General features: G+C 42.3%; 1 protein-coding gene across 6 annotated transcripts in view; it reads right to left on the bottom strand.

Annotated features, from left to right (window-relative positions):
• The window catches only part of EPB41L5 (erythrocyte membrane protein band 4.1 like 5), a 90,762-nt gene that overhangs the window by 64,370 nt on the left and 5,455 nt on the right, over positions 1-20,937 (bottom strand). For 5 of the 6 annotated variants that reach the window (XM_075070309.1, XM_075070308.1, XM_075070310.1 and 2 more), the window contains exons 3-5: positions 12,506-12,610; positions 5,540-5,582; positions 4,282-4,360 (exon numbers count right to left, since the gene is read on the bottom strand). In XM_075070309.1, coding sequence (XP_074926410.1) covers positions 4,282-4,360; positions 5,540-5,582; positions 12,506-12,610 — 227 coding nt within the window. Of the gene's footprint in view, positions 1-4,281; positions 4,361-5,539; positions 5,639-12,505; positions 12,611-20,937 lie in introns of all 6 variants that reach the window. The other variant, XM_075070311.1, reaches the window with a different exon arrangement.

Below are 20,937 nucleotides of genomic sequence, written 5' to 3' on the forward strand. Positions count from 1 at the left end.
TCCCTATGGAAGGATGTGTAAGGTAGTTCAGCCATAAGGGGCTGCAGCTCACTGACTCAGAGCTGAAGTGATGTCCATAAAAAAAGACCACTTTGATGTTAAGGTGGTGTAGTGAACACTCCAACAGTGGTTCAAAGGGAAGGTCTGTGAATTGAGGTCTCATGTGGAAGTGAGCTCTCTAACCAGAGGGTAAGCATGAAGGAGGTCACTGAGGAACTCTGATACTGTCAGATTTGAGAAGACTGAGTACAACTGTACTGGACTGTGATACTTTGATATTCCTGCCAGGTGAATTTAGAGAGAGTGTTAAAAGCTAATCCAAACTGTTTCTGGTGCAGCATGTAGACAAGGATCATCAGTCCTGGGGCCTCTACTGGGGTGATCTTTTTTTGGGCTGCCCATATAGAAAAGCCTTCCTTTTGGAGGAGCAAATCTTCCTAGTGGGAGGCTTTCTGCTTTGTACGAGAATCTCCTGAGCCTGTAGGGAGCAGTCTGCCAGTAGTGCTCCACCAGTCAACATCCAAAACACCAGTGTAACGACTGCAGATCTGGGTGCAGAATCTCACTGTTGTTCTGGATATTACGTGCAAGCAGGTCAGAAAGTAGATGGGGGGAGGAGGGGCACAAGGACATCTGCAGTATGTCCAACAGCCAAACTGTCTTGGCCAGCACGGGGCAACCGACATAATTATAGCCTTCTCCTGTCTGATCTGGACCATTGGGTCCCATTCCCAAAAGAGAGCGAGAGAGACCATGATGTGTGCACACAAGGCCAGAGATTGTGGCTGGCATCTGTCCAGACTCATGGGGGTTTAGAAGCACACAGATCCAGTACATGCGTCCAACTACAGAAGCCTGGTGTGTGTCCACCAATGGGTCCACCAGGTCTGTGACAGCAAGCAAGGATGTCACCCTGTCCCATATTAAAAAGCCATATTTGGCCAGTAAGGACTGGCAGTTAGCCATCCACAGCTGTATGCAGCAAAGTACAACTTTCTCCCAAATAAGTTGAGCCTTTTGGGGTCCTTTGGGTAACTCTCACTGGACTTCAATTTTCTTGTACCGCAACTAAGGAGCCTCGGAGAGGAGAGCCTAGAAACACTCAAACCCCACAGGAGGTACTTAGTACCTCTTTGTTACTCATTTCAGTGTCTGCAACAGAGACTTTTGCAGGGCCAAGCAGCCTCTCATTTATAGGGAAGGCAATACTAGCTGAACCAGAGGTAGACAAGGTATCAAAAAGCTTGTGTGTTTTCTCCGACATGACTGACATCTTGAACTCCAAGATCTTGATCTCCAAAGTCTCTACAATCATAAAAAGGAACTTCTGAAATGCTTTTTAAGTCATCTGGTGCTGGTACTGCTACTGAAAATACTGCTTCATTGGGTGACGAGTTTGACTAGTCCTTTGACAATACACGGCATTGGTACTGCTGTGTCCCTGGATACGGCTCTTTCTGGCACTCTGGCCAAGGATGCTGATGAGGAACGTCCTCTTCCTCTTTTTCAAGAGAAGTGGAGATGAGCTTCTCAATGCCTGAGATGACAGGCCCTGGGCATCCCAACAGGACAACGGTGGTATGCCATAGAAGTACGGCTGGCTTGTTGGCTATTGGCCAATCCAGAGCTCTTCCTAATGAGCTGGTGGACACTGAGCCCTGTAGGATACGCTGGCAGAACTATCTGCAGTGTTGACCAGTGACCTCAGAGAAAAAGGCTCTCTACTGGAAGATGGAGGGTATGTATGGGTATGTATGCCCCAGTGATGATGAAGACCTGACCTCCTCCAGGGGCAGCACCAAAGAGTATGGTGCTCTCAATACTGGAGTCCATACTGGTGCAAATCAGTGTCTTGGTACTGACAATGGTCTTGCTTCTCCTCTCAGCTCATCCTCCTCAGTCTGTTGATGCTGATGGATGCATCACTAGAATCGGGGTCACTGCTGGAGGAATCTGCCAAATCTTAGAGTGCTCCTTCTCCTCAACCCTAGACGCCATGTAGGGCTTGGTGAATTTATCTCCAGAGGCTTTATGGCATCTACCCTTCCGGGAAAATAATGAGCTCTGTCTGGAGTCTCTGCCTCAGTGTTTGGAGTGACACTTCTGTGCACAAGACTGACACCGGAGGTGTTGGTGCTGGGTCATTCCTTGGTGCTGTCTTCTCTGCACCAATCTTAGGCATTGCTCGTATGCTAGATGGGGCAGCAGATAAAACTAGTTTGTCTGCCAGCAGAATTCTCAGAACTTGCCTTCTTTGAGTCTGATGAGAACTTAATGAATTGTTCCAGAAGATGGAACTTTAGCCTCACTTCTTATGACTTACACGTTCTGGTGGAGAACGAGAAGCAGATTGAGCATCTGCTCAGTATATGAAATTCCCCCAAACAGAAGAGTCATCAGCTGTGCTTATCTTTCTGGGTAATTAGTTCATTGCAGGATAGACAGGGCTTAAAGCTCACAGGTTTTGAGTTCACTATGCTAAGGATCTCTGTTCAGCAAGCTCTGACTGGCAGAGTTCAGTTCAGACAGATGGAGACGGCTCATGGTGGCAGATACAGAAGATCAGAATTAATTCTGAAGATTGTTTCAAAGATTTGTACACATTTAGCCTGAGCTGAGAACTAGTTTTCTGACTAGCAGGTCGGTGCTGCTCCCATGGGAAGAGGAAACTGAGGGAGCCTTGTAGTCACCCTGTCCTTTATGTCCTGGTATAGAAGCACAAAGCAGCACAAGCTATATGAGCTGCCCCAAATGCTGCTATTAAAAAAAGCTCTAGCCTCGCATGCAGGAGGCAAACATGCATTTAAACTGAGATCCACACAGACACTTACTTGAACTAACAGTGCACCATTGCCTTGCTTATGAGCAGCAGAGGATCTGCAATGCTTACAATCAACAGGAATAGAAGAACACGAGTAAGATCTGACCACTCTTGCCAAGACAGTTTCTCCACTAATAGGACTGACCCACTCTGCAGAAGTAAAATCGCCTTCTACAAATAATCTGTTGTCCAAACATAGTAAGTTTCGCTCTTTTTCTGAAGAGCAGCAGGGAAAAGCAATGACCCTTCTGATATATATATTTAGAAAGCAATCTTGTGGTGTCTAGATATATGTGTAGGTTAGTCCCAGACGAAAAGCAGGACTACCCAGGGATTTCAACAAGCTCTTTTCTGATTGAAACTCAGGTTTATCCATGACTTAAATCCTGCATGTGTACTAGTGTGGACTCACATCTTAATATGATGGTGAAATAATCATCTTCACTTTGCTTATGCTTTTTATAGATCCTGCAAATGATGGGGCCTGAGTTCACTTATACCAGACAGAAATCCCCCATTACAAATGCATTTTAATGTTTTTCTGTCCAAGAACATAGCTAGATATCACATACCTTTAAATTAATCACAACTGATAAGAGACTGAAGACAGGACTGGGACAAAACAGAAGCTGCTCACTATCCCACTGGCTCAGAACCTATGGCCATCCTATCAGCAGAGCTTATTAAATAAGGGAAACAAAATAAAAAACCCAACAACCTCCCATGTCAAATAATGTATCCAAAGAATATTGTGGAAAAATGACAACAGACACATTATTCAAAAAATCCCAACAGCAGCCAAACAGCTCTATTCATAGAACTGCAGGCTTGGAAGAGATCCCAAGGGGTCATCTATTTTAGAGGTTCTCAAACGAAAACTAAGGAGAATGCTCCTTTGATTATCAGGGGGCGTGAAGACCTGACGGGCCGTGCTGATGGGTCAGGTCAGAGGTGGCACTGTGCAGGCAGTTCTGGCTGCGAGTACTAGGCTCCCTCTGCCTGTCTTACTCCCCCACTTCTGCAGCTGCCACCAATCAGCAGTTACCATTCTCTGCAAGTAGGGAGTGGAAAGATGCACCTCAGAAATACTGAACCACAGTACAGCCACACAGATCCGCCTCCTGATTCGGCCCTTCAGAGTGGTCCAGGGCACAGAGCCCAATCTGATTCGTCTACTGGACAAAGCCTGTACAGGGAAGTGGAGGGGGCCGCATTGAAGGTGACTCTAGCTGGCAGGGGGGCCAATACTCCAGGGCTGCAGTCTTCCACTCCCCTCCAGACCCTTCAGCACAGCACCATTCACTTCTCCCTCCACAGTTCCCTTTCTCCTGCTAATATATCCCAGAATGATATTTGCATTTTTCACAACAGCACTGCATTGTTGACTCATATTAAGTAGGCAACCTCTGCTAACAGAAACAACATATGCCCTACAATTGTGGAGATCACATTCAATTTACCTTGTTAACTCTTCACGGAGATTGTTAGGCTCAGAGGAGTAAAATTTTACACGAAGATGCAGACAGTATGGTGGACCAACTGCAAAGTAAATGAATTGAAGAAATTGATAACAGGTCTATTACCTGGGGAAGGTCCAAATTTGTTACAGAATAGAAGCATATATAGCAAGAGTCTGCCTCTCAATCATTTTGACCCAGCACAAGGTGTTCAAGAAAAGAATTCCCCTGTGACATAATTAAAAAAAAAAAACAAAAAAAACAAACTACACTAACAGACACACTAAATAGTTTGTTTTACATATTACAAGTCAACTCAAGCATCTTAAACCGTTAAATTGATTTGTCTTGCCAAGACCAGACAAATCTAGGTTAATCCCAATATTTAAGCACTCTATTCATCACTTAGAAAGCCATGGATTTTGGCTCTGCATTCAGCCAAATTCTTAGAAACTCTGCTGCCCTCTATAAAACATTTGCAGAGCTCTGGGAAGTACCTGCTGTTGACAGGGTATGCCACCATATTCCATAGAGTTTTAGACCCGTATTGGTGGGATTTAACAGTCCCTCTGTGGGAGCATCATCTTTCTAGAAGGCAGAGAGTTAATCCAGACAAAGACTGGATTAACGGTTCTTTGAAACTGCAGAGCTCTAGATGGATTTGTGTACTGAAACTAGAATCCTTTTCTCTGACATCCCTTCCAAGATTTACATTTTATTAAAGTAGCATGCAAGACTCTAAAGACTGTACAGTTGGCAGTGAAGCTGCTGAACAGTGTCAGCCAAAATTGACATACTAACATATCCAAAATTATCAGGGTGTGCTTCACTGAATCTATCCAATAAGCTGTTACCAAACTTTATGTCATATGTGGTGATTTGATAGGCAGACCACACACGGATTAGGGCATTCTACAACCCGTCAAGCAGAGGGGGCTGTGAGACAGTTTTTCATTTAGTGAGGACAACGCTCTACATCTACTGAAGAAACTGCAAGGCTATGATGCTAAATAAATCATTTCATAGTTAATGAACCTCCAGCATTAAGGAGAGTATATTGAATTAAGTAACAGGACTCATGGAGTGTTTTTAAGTCTCCAGTAGGCATGTGCCAAGATTTTGTCACCACATCATCCCTTTCACAACACTGCCTGTTCCTGGCAGGGTGACTTCTAGTGTAGCAAATACACTAGACTACATGTCCCCACAATGTATATTGCTACTTGACTAGCCAAAAAAAGAAATTTAAAAGGACACTTACTTTTAACTTGTTTTTTTATGCTCTTTGTGTTGTCCAACCAATGCTGAAAGACACAGAATCCTTGAGTTGAAATTGTTTTATCATAAGGTAAGGAGAAATCTTTACAAAAAGAAACACAGATGTAAAAGAAGTCACAAAGGTTAGCTATACATTAGGAAGGACTGTCTTAAAATGGCGAGCAGTCCCACCAAAACAAAGCCTAATCTGAATCCTTTATGGCTAACGCCAGTCTGCTTATCAAAGCATCTTATTCTAAATGACGTGGGTTAAGTCATACAAAAAGTGTGTCACAGAGCACACACTTTAAGGGGATGAGTGAGCACAGAAGCACCACATCATAGTGCATTAGAATAGATCATTTTCACTTGAAATAAACTCAAGGCACAGAATGAGTTTCAAGTGATTACAGCAGACAGCATCCCTGCAGAAATACAACATGTAAAAGTCAGTCCTCAACAGATCATTTATCTGTCTGGAGTACTGATACACAAACAAGCCATATTAATGACACCACATTCTTCTAAGAGAACAAACAGAATGAATCAATTCCTGCATGAGCACAGACAGTGTGAGATAAATTCACTTCGCATTAAATGAGGATTTCAATGTCTGATACCTGCCTCAGTTTCTACACTTTGGGGAAGGGAAAAATAATGAAGGAATTAATTTTTCTCCCTCACAAACATTTCCTCTAGGCATACATGGTTAGACAAAGCCTTGGTGTTATTTGTCAATGAATATACCTGGGGCCTTTTCCTTAAGAGGAAATTCTGGTTTCACTGAAAAAAATACTTAACACAAATAACTGAAAAATGCTGAAAATGAGATAGTAAAATCTTAGTGGTGGAAAAAAATGGGAGTAAAAAATACCACATAATTTCAATAATGTTAGTTATAAGCTTGATACCAGTTAATTCTCAGAAGAAAAAATTATGACTTATGTTGGCACATCTAGACCACACAGGAGAAAAAGCTGCACACTCACACGTAAGAAAGAAGCCTGGGCACAGGCACACATGCAGCGTGCCCAGAAGGAATTGTGCAGCCATACTCCCGGTACTGCAGAGGTTGTACAATGGGCCAATGATAGGAGCTGGGCCTAATGCATGACGACAACACAGACCCATGTCAAAGGGGCATGATCTGTCCAAAATGTCTCACATGGGCACGTAACAGCTGTTGCATTATCTGAGAAGAGAATTACACTGACCGAACAGCTGAAACAAGGTACCATACATGCCATGTTTTGGCTGGAATGTGATGCTGAAAGGCATCTCAGTCAGCTGATCTCTGATGTCTCCTTGCTACCAACACAGTTGAGGGTCATAAATCAGCAGTGCTCCTCTGGTAAAACTATAGGTCATGCTGCTCACACAGGGGCCTGGTGATTCAGATACTTCACAGAAGGTAAGATGGGGATGGGAGGAGAGGAGGGCCATTTTCAGACTGCAGGACTGTGTGCACATCTGTTTAATCTCCAATCTGTTTTCTTTCATCTCCTCCACATTCCAGTGGTAGGCAGTTAAGAGGCCGGAGACAGGCACTGATAGCACTTTACTTGACTCAGCTCCTAACACCAACGCCTCCAGGAGTTCAGCTTGAATGGTAAGGGGGGAGGGGACCATGGGAGAAGGGGAAACAGAACTGCTTTTACCATAGGAAACCTTGGAGGGACTTTAAAAAAAAAAGAGAAGGCTACATTTATTCCAAGTGATTCAGATGGAATACAAATGGAGCTGACAAAAGTTTACATTTTGATGAGAGAGTTCGTTCTACCTGCTCTAGTGCCTTTATCCAAATCGAACAGTCACAGAGAAGAATGAATCACTGATGAACAATGAAAACTGCATACTGAACAAACAAAAAAGCGCTAAAAGTTATTCTTAAAACAATTTTGGGTTGATCGCTTCAGAATGGGAGACCAAATAAATAGAAACAGCAGCTTTTTAAACAAAGTGGTAAGAATAAATCTTGTTTGACAAGAAGTAATAGCTCTTCTCTGGCGATGTGGAATTAACTGCTCTATAATTTAGACAATGCTATGCAAGTCGCATTCAGTGCTAAGAACTACCATAGCTGAAGTATTTGCTAGAGTATAACAAAAACAGTATATTCCACAATGCATTAAACTTATGTAGTATTTGACTCCATAATGCTCTCTCTACATTACAGTAAGGTTATAAGTTTGCCACAGTTTACAGTTCATCACTTCCTTCTTGTTACAGACTATGTTCTCTACATTATTAAAGGATAAGCTAATTAGCCTAACAAGTCTCATGTCATCTTTATTTTCCCACACCTCCAGGCTGGGTTATACTGTTTGATGTTGAATTGATCTAAAGCTACAGTACTTGAATTCAACAGTAGCCTTCCCACTGACCACAACGAGCTTTGGCTCAACCCCGTATGCTCTAGAAACAGGCACAAATGCTCCTTTTTGCCAGCTTCTGTCTTTGTAGCACAAAAAATATTCCTAACTACCAGACTAAAAATGAATGCAGACGTCAGGTGAGCAAGATAAGATATTCTTTCACTTCATATGGGATTGCAAAATTTTATTCGAAGAAAATAGGTCAGTGTTGGATCTCAAATTGCAAAATCTTAGCAAGAGTGCTTAGTAATTTTCCTTGCCAGTTCCCCCCTAACTCTGATGCACTTATTTGTAGAGAAGACCAAGACCTGGGGCAGCAACACAGAGATAAAAAAATAAGAGAAAAGGGACATTCTTACCATCTTATTTGTTAAAACGGACCTGTTAACAGTTTAGACTGGGTACTAATTTCCGTTTATTTGTAGTTAAGCAGATTCTCATGTGTGTATATAACTGCTTATTACACACACCCACACACTTTACTATATTACCCTCCTCACCTCAGACAAAAAGGAAGGGGAGGATTTGTTGTCTGTTTTTAAAGATATCCTTTCTTTGGTACAACTGGCCAGTGAAGCAATTTTTAGTCTCGGCCTAGGACAACAGAAATGGCTAGCCGCCTCTGAAATACAGGATTATTCTGTGGTTCAGGCATTAGGCTGGGGGGGGTCTCACAAGAACATTTTTGGTGGCCTCGTAGTACAGCCATCAATTATTGCTGGAGACTGCTTTGACAATTTTTCCTAAAATACTCAATTAACTTTAGGAAAAACAAATAAGTATGCACAGATGCATGTTCAAATCATAATTTATTTATGTAGGTTTTTTTTGCAGACTCAGTAATAAAAATGTACAGTTTTCTCTGTTCTTTATTGGATCTAAACAGAATAGAAATAAATAATGTGTTTTCCATGTTCTTGTCCCTTCTTGTTGTTTCTTTTGCTTTTTTTGGTTGCTTATTTTTTTAAGACTTGCTAGCTAGCAAGTCTGTTTCTGTGAAAAGTGATATTTGTATTTTGTTAATATCACTTTTCACAGCAGCAGACTTGCTAACTAGCAGGGAGGCTGTGAAAAGTGGTATTAACAAACATGCAAATATCACTTTTCACAACAGACTTACTCAGCCCTGGCAAGCTGGGACTAAGCCCTGGATGGGGAAGTGGGTAGGGAGGCCGCTGGGGGCCAGGGGTGATGAATCCAGGGACCAGAGCCCTGCAGATACGGACTGGGGCCAGAGGACACAGTGGGGGCCAAGGGCAATATGGGGGAGGGGGTGAGCTTGTGGCCGTCAGTCACTGCCGCACGGCTAGGGGCCGGAGCTGGATCATACGGCCCCACAACTGGAGTCCGAAACCCTGTGGCTGTGGTGGTCAGAGCCCACTGCCTCACGGTTGGAGCCCAGGGCCAGAGTATGCAGCAGCAAGCGGGGGAGAGGGTGAGCCTGAGGCTAGAGCCGGGGTCAGGGCTCAAAGCCCATAGCCAGAGGATGGAGCCTGCCGCCTGCCAGTGCAGGTCTGAAGCCCAAGCCCCATCACCTGCCTGCTCCTTCAGCATTTGTGGCTTCAGAGAGGGACAGGGCCTAATTCCTGCTGGCAGCCCCTGAGGAGGGGCCACTGCTTCCCCTACCCCCACCTCTACCCCCCACATTGCCACCCAGAAGGCTGCGGCTGCATGAAAAGCCCCTGGTGGCCGCATTTGAGAAATGCTGCACTAGACTGTGACTCAGGAGGTCTGAATTCAATTCCTGACTCTGCTACAGACTTCCTGCAGGACTTGGGGCAAGTTACTTGATCTCTATTTCAGTTCCCCACCTGTAGAACAGGGATAGTATTATCACTAATTTATTTGCTTCATTTTGAATGAAAAGCTGACATCGGAATAGGCAGACAGTTCTTCAGAAATATTAAATTGTTTGCTTCTTGCCATTTGGCCCTAGTCTTTTCAAAATGAGACGCTTACTACAGTATTTAAAAACCTTACAATAAATGAGGGTCTAAATGAAACGTTAAACAGTGCGTGTAAATGCACACGACAGTTACAAAAAGGAAACAAACCAAACTGAATTGCTTGCAGGTAGCATGTTACACTGTCTAGATGAATACTCACCAGGAATCACCTGGATTGGAAATACTAACCCGCCCAGAGAACTTAACCTATCAGCTATTTTTGGGGTAGGAAAGATTCTTCCTCACAACCCCATCACCTGAGGAGGAATCAGTGTTACCACACATGGGGATGGTGGGCAGGAAAAACAGTCACACAGCTTGGCTTAATAAGTGGAGTTGAATAAACTCTGAGCTCTAATAAAAGCTACTGGCACATGGAAACTCTCCATAGGGAAAACGACAGCATGGAAATCAGTTAGATTGTCTGTATGCCCTAATGCACAAAGGATGCTATTTTGGTGAAAAGAACACAGAAGTGTGATGGAGCCGTTTATGAGCAAACTAAAGTGCTACAATCTCGAGGCTAGATTTGTATTGCAGGTGTAGCAATACAGCACACAAAGTCATGTACAGGGCTTGTAAATTCATAAAAGCAGTTTCAATAGTCTGTCATATGAGGATAGTAACTATCTAAATGCTCCGTGGCATATGGATAAATAGCAGCAACAGGTGCAGATAAGGAGAGGGAAGAAGAGAACATTTTCTTTAAAGTGCACAAATAGTGACAGGGATCTCAGTATTTTTGCTGGAGTGTACTCGCCAGAGGGCCTACATCTCTCTTTGGTAGTACATGTATGTACCCACCCTCCTCTTTAATTACTTTTCCACCAAGGTGACCTCAGGTGCTGAAAATTAATTCTCATCACTAGCCCTCCAGCAATCTTCCAAATGCAACAAGTCACCAGCAGGCAGGCAGACAGATCCTGCTCCAGGCATCTCCAGGGTGGAAGGAGAACCCATGACTTTTCTCTCACAGTGCAAGATGTCCTCTGTAATCCAAGAGATCAAGCACCATACTCACTGCTGGTGTAAATGAGTGCCATGCAGAGAACTTGAGTGGAATTGCGCCTACTCATGTCATCTGTGAAATTGCCCTTAAGTATATAATGTTCAAGGTCAGATTATTTTCCTAAAGGAAACCCCTCTTTGCAAAACAAGTTAAGTGTGAAGACAGATCCATGGAGACTGCTTTATGTAGGACACCACCAACATATACAGGGATTTGGGAACTGCTCATCTAGAATCTAGAGAGGCCAGCCAGCCTGTTTGGTTGCCTTGTCTGCCAGGGGAGGAAACAAGGAGAACTTGATGTTTTAACAGTAAGTCGACTAACATGCTATTTTAAGGTAAATAGTTCATGTTTGCCCCTAAAAATTTCAACTTTTGACAAATATTTCAGAAGTCATTGGACTAGTGTCAGTACCTTTATCTTACAGACTGAACTAGAGCAGTTCAGCTATTTAGGTCACCAGCAGCTGTCTTTCCTACTCTGCTGACTTTGGTGTGTTACTTCTGAAATAAATCTGAACTGATTTTGAAATGCATGGACAACCTGGTCATCTGTACCAAAGAGACATGTGATGGACACTCAAGCAATTTGAAAATCTAGATACAGAGCCCCTTATTGTAGAAGGGCACCCTTTCCCCCCTGTTACAGGATGAGTCAGCCCCGGGTCAGGTTAAACTGTTACAGTACTGATATCTGGATCTATACCCTACCTAGCTCCTCCTGAAACATAATAGCTATTTATTTAAAAAACACTGAAGTGTCAGTATAAAGTGTCACTTTTCCTTCCAGAGAAGGAGAAAAATGAAATCAAAATGGAGAAAGCAAGGCTAGCTAAGTAGCCAGTCCAAAAGTCACACTGCCTGGTTCTCACTAGGGGCCTGATCTTCAGAACAGTGGAGCACCCACAACTCCAACTGCAGTCAGCAAGAATTGTGGGTGCTCAGCACTTCTGACAAATGCTTTAATAATCCCTTTCTGTGGTTTCAAAAGCAGAAGGTTGTCTTTTTTTTTTTTTTTAAAAACACACTTGTCTGAATCTTTGCTCAGATCTCTCAAAAGATTTAAATAGCAAAGCACCTGACTGCTGTAGTCACCTCTCCCATTACCTCCCACTAAGGCAAGAGGTGCTCTGAGTGCTAATTAGCTGCAGGACTGGTCATTAATATGGCATTAAAGAAGCCAGCTGTCTGCCTTCCTGCGCTTAACCTGACAGTGGATGTTGACAGGATGCTCACTGCAGACAAGAATGCCCATGCACTGGCAGAGAAGGCCTCTCCCTGCAACACTGCTTATAGAAGAAAGACCAGGCAAACCAAATCCCAGCTAGTTCCATTCTGCAATAATTCGTAACTAACGTTACAGGACAAAAGTGCTGTGGTATCAAAGTACTTCTGCAACAACTGTCCTGACTTTAAAACCAGAAAGGAGACACAGGAATGGGTCAGAAAAGTGAAGGACAAGAATATGTAAGGGACTGTGGTGGCCAACATGGGCTTGATAAAACTTTGGTATGCTCTACAGTTTTTGCATCCAAGATAATTTAAACCACAAACATTTGCTTTTTGGTAGTCTGTTGGTCTGTCATGTTAAGGTTTAAACTTAATGACTGTCGCTAGAAAAAACGAGGCTCTGTTACTCACTGCCACTTGTGCGGAATCCATGAACCTGAGTCCAAAGTAGTCATTTTCAACGAGGTCCAGATGATACATGATCTGTTCAAACAGATGTTGGCCTTTGGCTTTTTTCTGAAATTGCAAAATGAATTAGCATGTAACAGTAGATTTGTTACTGCAGTTGCCTTTTCAAGGCTATGAATACACAAACTGAATATGCCAAAAAAATATGTTTCTAAACACAAAGTTGGCAACAGCCTCATCTATAATTGTAGAATTGCTGGCATTTGCAGTGCACCAAGTAAATGAAAATACTTAATGATTTGTAATTTATCAAATGTAGATTTTAAACCTATTTTTATAAGTAGCCAGTGCCAAATGCCAACAATTTGGAGGTACTTAGCACCAAACTCTACTACATGCCCAATGAGGTCACTTTATGCCATGAAATTGGAAACACAGTTGGCGTCTGGCACTGCCTAATGCACCAGGCAGTTTTCAAGGAAAGGTATAGAAATAGCCACTATTTGAAATTCAGACATAATTCTTCATCTTTGAAGCAGATAGAGGGGGAAAAAAACAAACATATGAAGACTATGCTGTCTAGGATAGCTCAAATCCTTTCAAATGACTAAGGCAAAGCAAATCAAGCAACATTTCTCTAACACACAAGGCATTCTCATCAACAAGTGATTTCATAACCCTAACATATATAGTGGAGAGATGCATTGCTTCTACACAGAAATGTGTACCATTCACTACTTTAATTTATTAATCTGGTGAGCCACTCCATCCTATTTATTTTTTTAAAAACCTGTTTTCTTAATTTACCTGCATACACAAAAACCAACAGCAAAAATACCAAAAGCCAGTTTTTATTTAAAGGAACAGCTAAGATTGCTAGGGGACACTAGTGAAAAGTACTTATATAACATATCATTTATAAAACCCACATGCTTAAAATGTAATTTTTCATATAAAAAATGACTATTTTATATATATATATATATATAAAATCACAGAATAGCAACCTTATCTCTAATTCCAAATAAATACTATGTTCCTTATGATAAATACAAAAGTATGAACATAAAACATTTGAAAATCAAACATTAAAAATGAGAAAGCAGTAAAGAATCCTGTGGCACCTTATAGACTAAGACGTTTTGGAGCATGAGCTTTCGTGGGTGAATACCTACTTCGTTGGATGCATGTAGTGGAAATTCAGGGACAGGTATATTGCAAGCAAGAAGCCAGCTAGAATACGAGGTAGTTCAACAGGGAGGAGGGAGGCCCTGTCTAGCAGTTGGGTGTAAAACCAAGGGAGGAGAAACTTGGTTGTAGTTGACAAGCCACTGCAGTCTTCGTTTAATCCTGAGCTGATGGTGTCAAATTGCGATGAACTGAAGCTCAGCATTTCTCTTTGAAGTCGGTCCTGAAGATTTATTTGCTGCAGTGCCACTTAAGATCTGCTATTGTGTGGCCAGGAGATTGAAGGGTCTCTCTACATGGTTTTTGTATATTGCCATTCCTAATATCGGATTTGTGTCCATTTATCCTTTTCCGTAGAGACTGTCCAGTTTGGCCGATGTACATAACAGAGGGGCATTGCACTAAAAATGTGGTGTATCGTGTCAACTGATCAGCTTCAAACAAGACAAATTTGCATATACATAAAAATGCTACACACTTTTTCTATTCAATTCCTTTAACACTATTCTCGAGGAAGCACTTTATCAAAACTTGTATTGTCTACTGCTTGATCTTTAACAGGTATTTCTCACAGTCTCCTGTAAGAGAAAATATTTAGATACAACATCAAGATAATAAAAATCCATTAAGAAAATCTATGGGTAAGAGTTAAGATTGTTATGTTGTGATGAAAGATATACTATTTTTATCAAGTAGAAAGAAATGTATTTATGTTATTAGTCAGGCAGTGGACATTTTTAATGTCCTTAACTATTCATTTCCTTGCTTGTAAGCGGTTGGGTTTTCTAAACAACTGATGTGATTGTCAATACACTGTTGCCACTCAGCAACTTTAACACTTATGAGCTGAGTAAAACCCAAACTTTTGTACCATACTGTATGCCAACTCACTAGTAGCTCACCACCAGGCTGAGACAGTCTGTGTCACAGAATTCTTAGCTATGTTTGTTAGGAAAAGTATACAAACTAGCTGAACACAGATATAAAAGCCAGTCTAATGATTTCTGCTACAAAATTTGCTTTGTTTATAAAGTAATAGAAAGCTAACTATAATTTTTATTCTCAGAAGCTCCTCCATCTCTGCTTCAGCCACTAAATCCCATACTAAAAAGAGCAAGCAAACTTACCATCACCCTATAGTACTCTGATCTTTAAATACTTTGCATTTAAATAAAATGTAACTTGGGTTAAACCTCTCTTACAAAATGATTCAAACTTACATTTTATAGTGAAAGCTCTAAATCAAATGACAAAAGCCTAAACCAGTGGTCCCCAAACTTTTCAGGGTCGCACTCTCCCTTACCCCGTCTGCACCCTCCCCTGGGCCAGAAGTGGGGCTGTGGTTTCCAGGGGTGGTGGTACACGGACAGGGGTAAGGGGCCAGAGGCTGGGGCCATAGCTGGAGGCGGGGTTGGGGGTGGGCTCAGGAGCCAGGGTGGCAGTAGAGCTAGGTGTGAAGTGGGCTGGGTGGCGCTCTCTCCCTACCACCCCACCAAATGTTGCTCAGGCCCCCCCTAGGGGGCATGCCACTCAAGTTGGGGACCTCTGGCCTAGACACTGATTTCAGGTTGTCATGCCCTTCTGTTACTCCCTTATTACTAATTATCAAGGGGACCTGAAGAGCAAGTGGTCTCACATATATGCATAGCAATAATCAAGTGTAAGAGGCGGCACTGGGGACAATGCATCAGCCTCTTCTCTTAGTTTCAGTTAACAGATTCATTATTACCAAAAAATGTATTAAACACTGACAAAAAAAACCTCTCCAAACAACTTTGTTTCAACTCTTGAACCAACAAGAGCTCATCTGTTTATTCAAAATAATAATTTCTTCCACTTTTAAGACACATGAGCCAAGGTCTTCTTTCATCCAAAACACATTGAGCTATTAATTTATCTTAACACGTGGATGCTTCCTGCAGCTTAAACAGTAGGAAAGACAGGCTGATCAAAGTTAAATAAATTCAGGTTTGGGGAAAGGTGAAGTTACAAAAGGTATCAGCTCACACTAAGGACCTGGTGTCTGGTCTAAAGCCAAGAGAAAGCCTCCACAACTACATTTTAGATTTTACTTTTATTAAAATATGTCTCTATATAAATATTTTATAAACAGCTATTCAAGCTATGTTTCAAGCTTTAAAATGCTAATAGCTGAATGAACAGGTAATGAGAGCCCTTTACCTCCATCTAGGATGGCAGTTTGACTCTGGCTCAGGTTGTAAAAGCTTTTATGATCCAAAAACCACCCAGTGATACCTGAAATTCATGGATGTTTATTTCCCAGTGGATGGATGTCCACATCACAAGTGGCACCTATCTTGGCAGTCTAAGCAGAGGGACATAAGGACCAAATGGACACAGAGACTGAACTCCGTGGGAGGCCGTCCCTCAAGAATGGGATTTAAGGCATTGGTGGGAAAGCCTGCATTACTGCCCGTACTGTGCTTCTGACTTAGCTACAAGCCCTGTCAATCCAGCATCCCTCATGCACAGTTTTATGTACACAACTTATACCAAACAATAAATGTAAAATACCCACCTGGTGTAAGTTAAACAAATGTTAATGTTTTAGTTGAAAACTCCACGGCTCGGAGCCACACATACATTCCCAAAGGTTTGTTAAACAGGTCTTCTACTGTCTATGTTTAAGTAATGGAAGCCAGTGGATGAACAATACTCTACAATAAGTTACTTTTTATGGGTTCATATAAACTTACTTGTGTTCAATAAAACTGCCATTCCCAGCATGCTCCAAAGAAATAGCAAAGATACATTTCTATTGCATTTCCATTCAAGAGACTATAAAGTAACAACTCGGTTGAGAAACACTCAATTTTATTTAAGTGGTATTTTGATCTCACTTTTATCTTGTGTGTTTTGGCAGAGCTGGGGTTACCTCAAACAACAAGCAGCTAAACGCTTCAAAGTTGCTTAATGATTTCCAATAAAGTATTAACTACCTTACCCACAAACAGACCTAAATTTGTGACTGGTTCTCCCTTCAGGGGTCAAATTAACCTCCTCATGTATATTTAATTGCTTGAAATCCCAACGCTTGATTAATGTAGATTATTAAAGTAGGCAGGAGATAGAGGAAAAAAACCCTCTAACAGCAGGAAAGTCAGCGAGTGGGCTGGGTTGTTTAAATAAGTCTTTAAATAGTGCAGGGCAACATTTGAAATTTACCAAAATAGCTATTTCAGAATAATGCCTTGTGTAGACATGCTTGTTTCGGAATAAGAGTGCCTTTTACTTGTTTAGGTTAATCCACACAGAGGTTTATGCCAACATAATTATTCCAGTAAAAGCAGCAAAGAGTCCTGTGGCACGTTATAGACTAACAGACATATTGGACCATGAGCTTTTGTGGGTGAATACCTCACATGCATCCGACGAAGTGGGTATTCGCCCACGAAAGCTCATGCTCCAATATGTCTGTTAGTCTATAAGGTGCCACAGGACTCTTTGCTGCTTTCACAGATCCAGACTAACACGGCTACCCCTCTGATACGTGACATAATTATTCCAGAATAATTATATTGGAATAGCTATTTTGGATAAGTTTCCAAGCATAGACAAGCTCTGGGCCTAAATCCACTGTCAGCTTCCTGCTTAAGAGTGAGACACCACTCCAGAGGAGGAAACCATCAGGGAATATCACGTACTAGATCCCCAAACCCTTCTACTGGGGGATATTTATGACCTTCTATATCAGACACGCATGAAGTGTCCTCATAGTGAGAAATTACACCCCCTCAAAAAACAAAACAAAAACAAAAGAACCCCACGACAATGGGGAGGAGCCCTCTTAGTATGGTTCTCACCTCTCCTCCATGGAGGATGCAGTACTGCACACTCCCATGCATCACCCCTTACTAGTCCAGTCCCATGGTTTTCTTCATCAAAGGTCAACAATTGTACTAACGTGCAGTTGTTTGGTGATACAGAGACTGGAGTGAAATCAAACCACCAGTCGCCAATGGTAAGGAAACCAAGGTTCATATCTAGGTCACCAGTGGTGAAGGCAGCAAAGAATCCTGCGGCACCCTACAGACTAACAGACGTTTTGGAGCATGAGCTTTCATGGGTGAATACCCACTTCGTCGTTGGAGCATGAGCTTTCATCCATGAAAGCTCATGCTCCAAAACGTCTGTTAGTCTATAAGGTGCCACAGGATTCTTTGCTGCTTTCACAGATCCAGACTAACATGGTTACCCCTCTGACACTTGACAGTGGTTAAGGGTATCCTTATGGACCATCAGCCATATTCACATGTGTGTCAGATTTGTACTTACAGTATAAGCCAGCATCTGTACAATTTTAGAAAATGGGAGTGCTTCACCACCTGCATCCTTCCAAAAAACAGTTGTTCCCAGTAATTGGGTCAGATCATCTGTTGGTGTAAGATAGCTGTAATGGAGCTATACTAACTTATATCACCTGAGGATATGACCCTTATACTGTACGAACAAGTGCATTTTCACAGGCTGGGCAGCTCACACTTCTACTATTCTGCACTGCCGCCACTCCCCCGCCCCCCACTGAATAACACCAAATAAAGTTGTGTTTTTTTTTAAACCCATACCCATTTTACTACCCAAGGAAGTTATCCAGAGGTAATTTCTTTCCTGAACTCCCACCCCTTTTGGAGAGAAAGTATTCTCTATGCCTGAAAAACACAAGATTTCCACCCCATCTCCATTATGTAACTACTAAACTCGCTCTTCCCCAAACCAGCTCCCAGTTGCAGTCACAATACTTCTAGGAGAAATGAACTGTAGAAGATTCCTTTCAGAGTATCAGAGGTCAATAAAGAAAAAAATGGTCCCTTTTGCATTTACCAAACACTCTGCCCTAACCTGCCTATCTCATCCACCTGCTATATCTTGTCCTTTAGATTGTAAACTCTTTGGGGCAGGAATGATCATATATTTCTACCACACTTGTCCTCTAGGCAAGGAGTTCTCAACCTCTTTCTGAGCCCCTCCCCCCGGCCAACATGCTATAAAAACTCCACAGCCCAGCTGTGGCACAACAACTCTTTCTGAATATCCAGTAGATTAAAAGCCAGGGCCGGCATTAAGGGGTAGCAAGCAGGACAACTGCCTGGAACCCCACACCACAGGAGTCTCATAAAGCTAAGCTGCTCACGCTTCAGCTTCAGCCCAGGGTGGTGGGGCTTGGGTTTCAGCAGATGGAAGAACTCTATTTTTTATCCCATTTGTGGATCTTACAGAAGTTTGTTTGGACAGAAGCAGACAAGAGTCACATCATGTTTGCAGTAATGAAAACCTCTATTCGATTCAACTGGAAAGTTGTGTCACTGACCATATTACCTGTTATCCTTTTATGTCACACAATTTAGGACTGTCTATTCAGTTTCAATGCTCCACCAGTAAAAGACGTACTTTGAGGCCTTGAGAATTAGGGACCACATCCTTGAATTAAGAGAGCCAAATTTTCACGACTGCCACTTGTGGTCATGAAATGTGTTTTTGCAAATGCATATTTATTTGCTCAAAATACCCTTTTTGTAGGCTGAGAGCATGTGATGAAAATTTAAAATCTGGCTTTTAATATTTATGGAAACATTCAAACAGGAGAGGAAGGAGATCGATGAGAAACTTATTCACCTTGCAGTAACTGAGGTTCTTAGAGATGTGTCCCCCTGTGGGTGTTCCATTGATCGGACATCTTCGGTAGCAGTGCCTGGTCAGGACACACGTGCTCCGCTGCTGTCTCACGGCATTAGGGTCTGCCTGAGCACGTGCGTCCTGCACCCCTCTGAGTTCCTTCTCTACTGTAGAGTTGTCTGATTAGTATTCCAAAGCAGAGGGGAGGAGGGTGGATAGAGGAGCACCCACAGGGACACACATCTCTAAGAACCTCAGTTACTGCAAGGTGAGTAACTTTCTCTTCAAGTGCTGTCCCTGTGGGTGCTCCACTTCAGGTGAATGTGAAGCAATACCCACTATGCTTTGGTGGGATTTTGGAGTTGCATGAGGGACAATGGTAGACAGTACCATATGGCCGACTATGGTGTCTGCCACGGCATCCTGTGAGAAAGCATAACATTTGGGAAACGTGTGGTCAGATGTCCAAGTGGCCGCCTTGCATATGTCTGTAACAGGCATGTTGTGGAGGAAGGCAATGGATGTTGACATTGCTCTAGTAGAATGAGTTCTAACATTCTCTGGTGGTTGAACATTCTGGGTCTGATAGCAGGATCTGATGCTATCTGAGATCCACTTGGAGAGTCTTTGCTTAGAGATAGCCTCACACTTTGATCTCTCAGTAGTAGAAACAAATAGCCTAGGGAATTTACAAAATGGTTTAATTCTGTCAATTTACGTGCCAGATATGCTAAACATTCATATGTCCCTCATGCTTCGGCTACCATTCCAGAGGACATGCCTCCATGTCGATGATGGGTTCTGCTCGATAACAATCCAAAGCAGCGTGTACCTACACATGTTCATTTTCATCATCATCTGAGCCAGCAGAAGGTTGATTTTCTTTTTTGGTGGTTCAGGTTCTGTAGTTTCTGCATTGGAGTGTTGCTCTTTTAGGACTTCTGAAAGCATGCTCCACACCCTTCCCTCTCAGATTTTGGAAGGCACTTCAGATTCTTAACCTTTAGGTTGAGGCTCTAGCTATCTTCAGAAATCTCACACTGGTACCTTCTTTTGCATTTTGTGAAATCTGCAGTGAAGTGTTCTTAAACGAACAACATGTGTTGAGTCATCATCCAGACTGCAATAACATGAAATTATATGCAGAATGCGGGTAAAACAGAGCAGGAGACATACAATTGTCCCCAAGGAGCCGAGTCTCAAATATAATTAATGCTTTTTTTTTTTTTTTTTTTTTTAACAAGTGTCTCAGCATGGAAGCATGTCCTCTTGAATGGTGGCCAAAGCATGAAGGGGCATACGAATGTTTAGCATATCTGGCATGTAAATACCTTGCAAATACCGGCTACAAACGTGCCATGCGAACGCCTGTTCTCATTTTCAGGTGACATTGTAAATAAGAAGCGGGCAGCATTCTCTCCCATAAATGTAAACAAACTTGTTTCTCTTAGCGACTGGCTGAACAAGAAGTAGGACTGAGTGGACATCTAGGCTCTAAAGTTCTACATTGCTTTGGTTTTGAGTACAGTTATGTAAACAAAAAAAAAAAATCCACATTTGTAAGTTGCACTTTCAGGATAGAGAGATTGCATTATAGTACTTGTATGAGGTGA

Source organism: Chelonoidis abingdonii, chromosome 10 (assembly GCF_003597395.2).
Source record: "Chelonoidis abingdonii isolate Lonesome George chromosome 10, CheloAbing_2.0, whole genome shotgun sequence".
In the NCBI taxonomy this organism is placed as follows: Eukaryota; Metazoa; Chordata; order Testudines; family Testudinidae; genus Chelonoidis; species Chelonoidis abingdonii.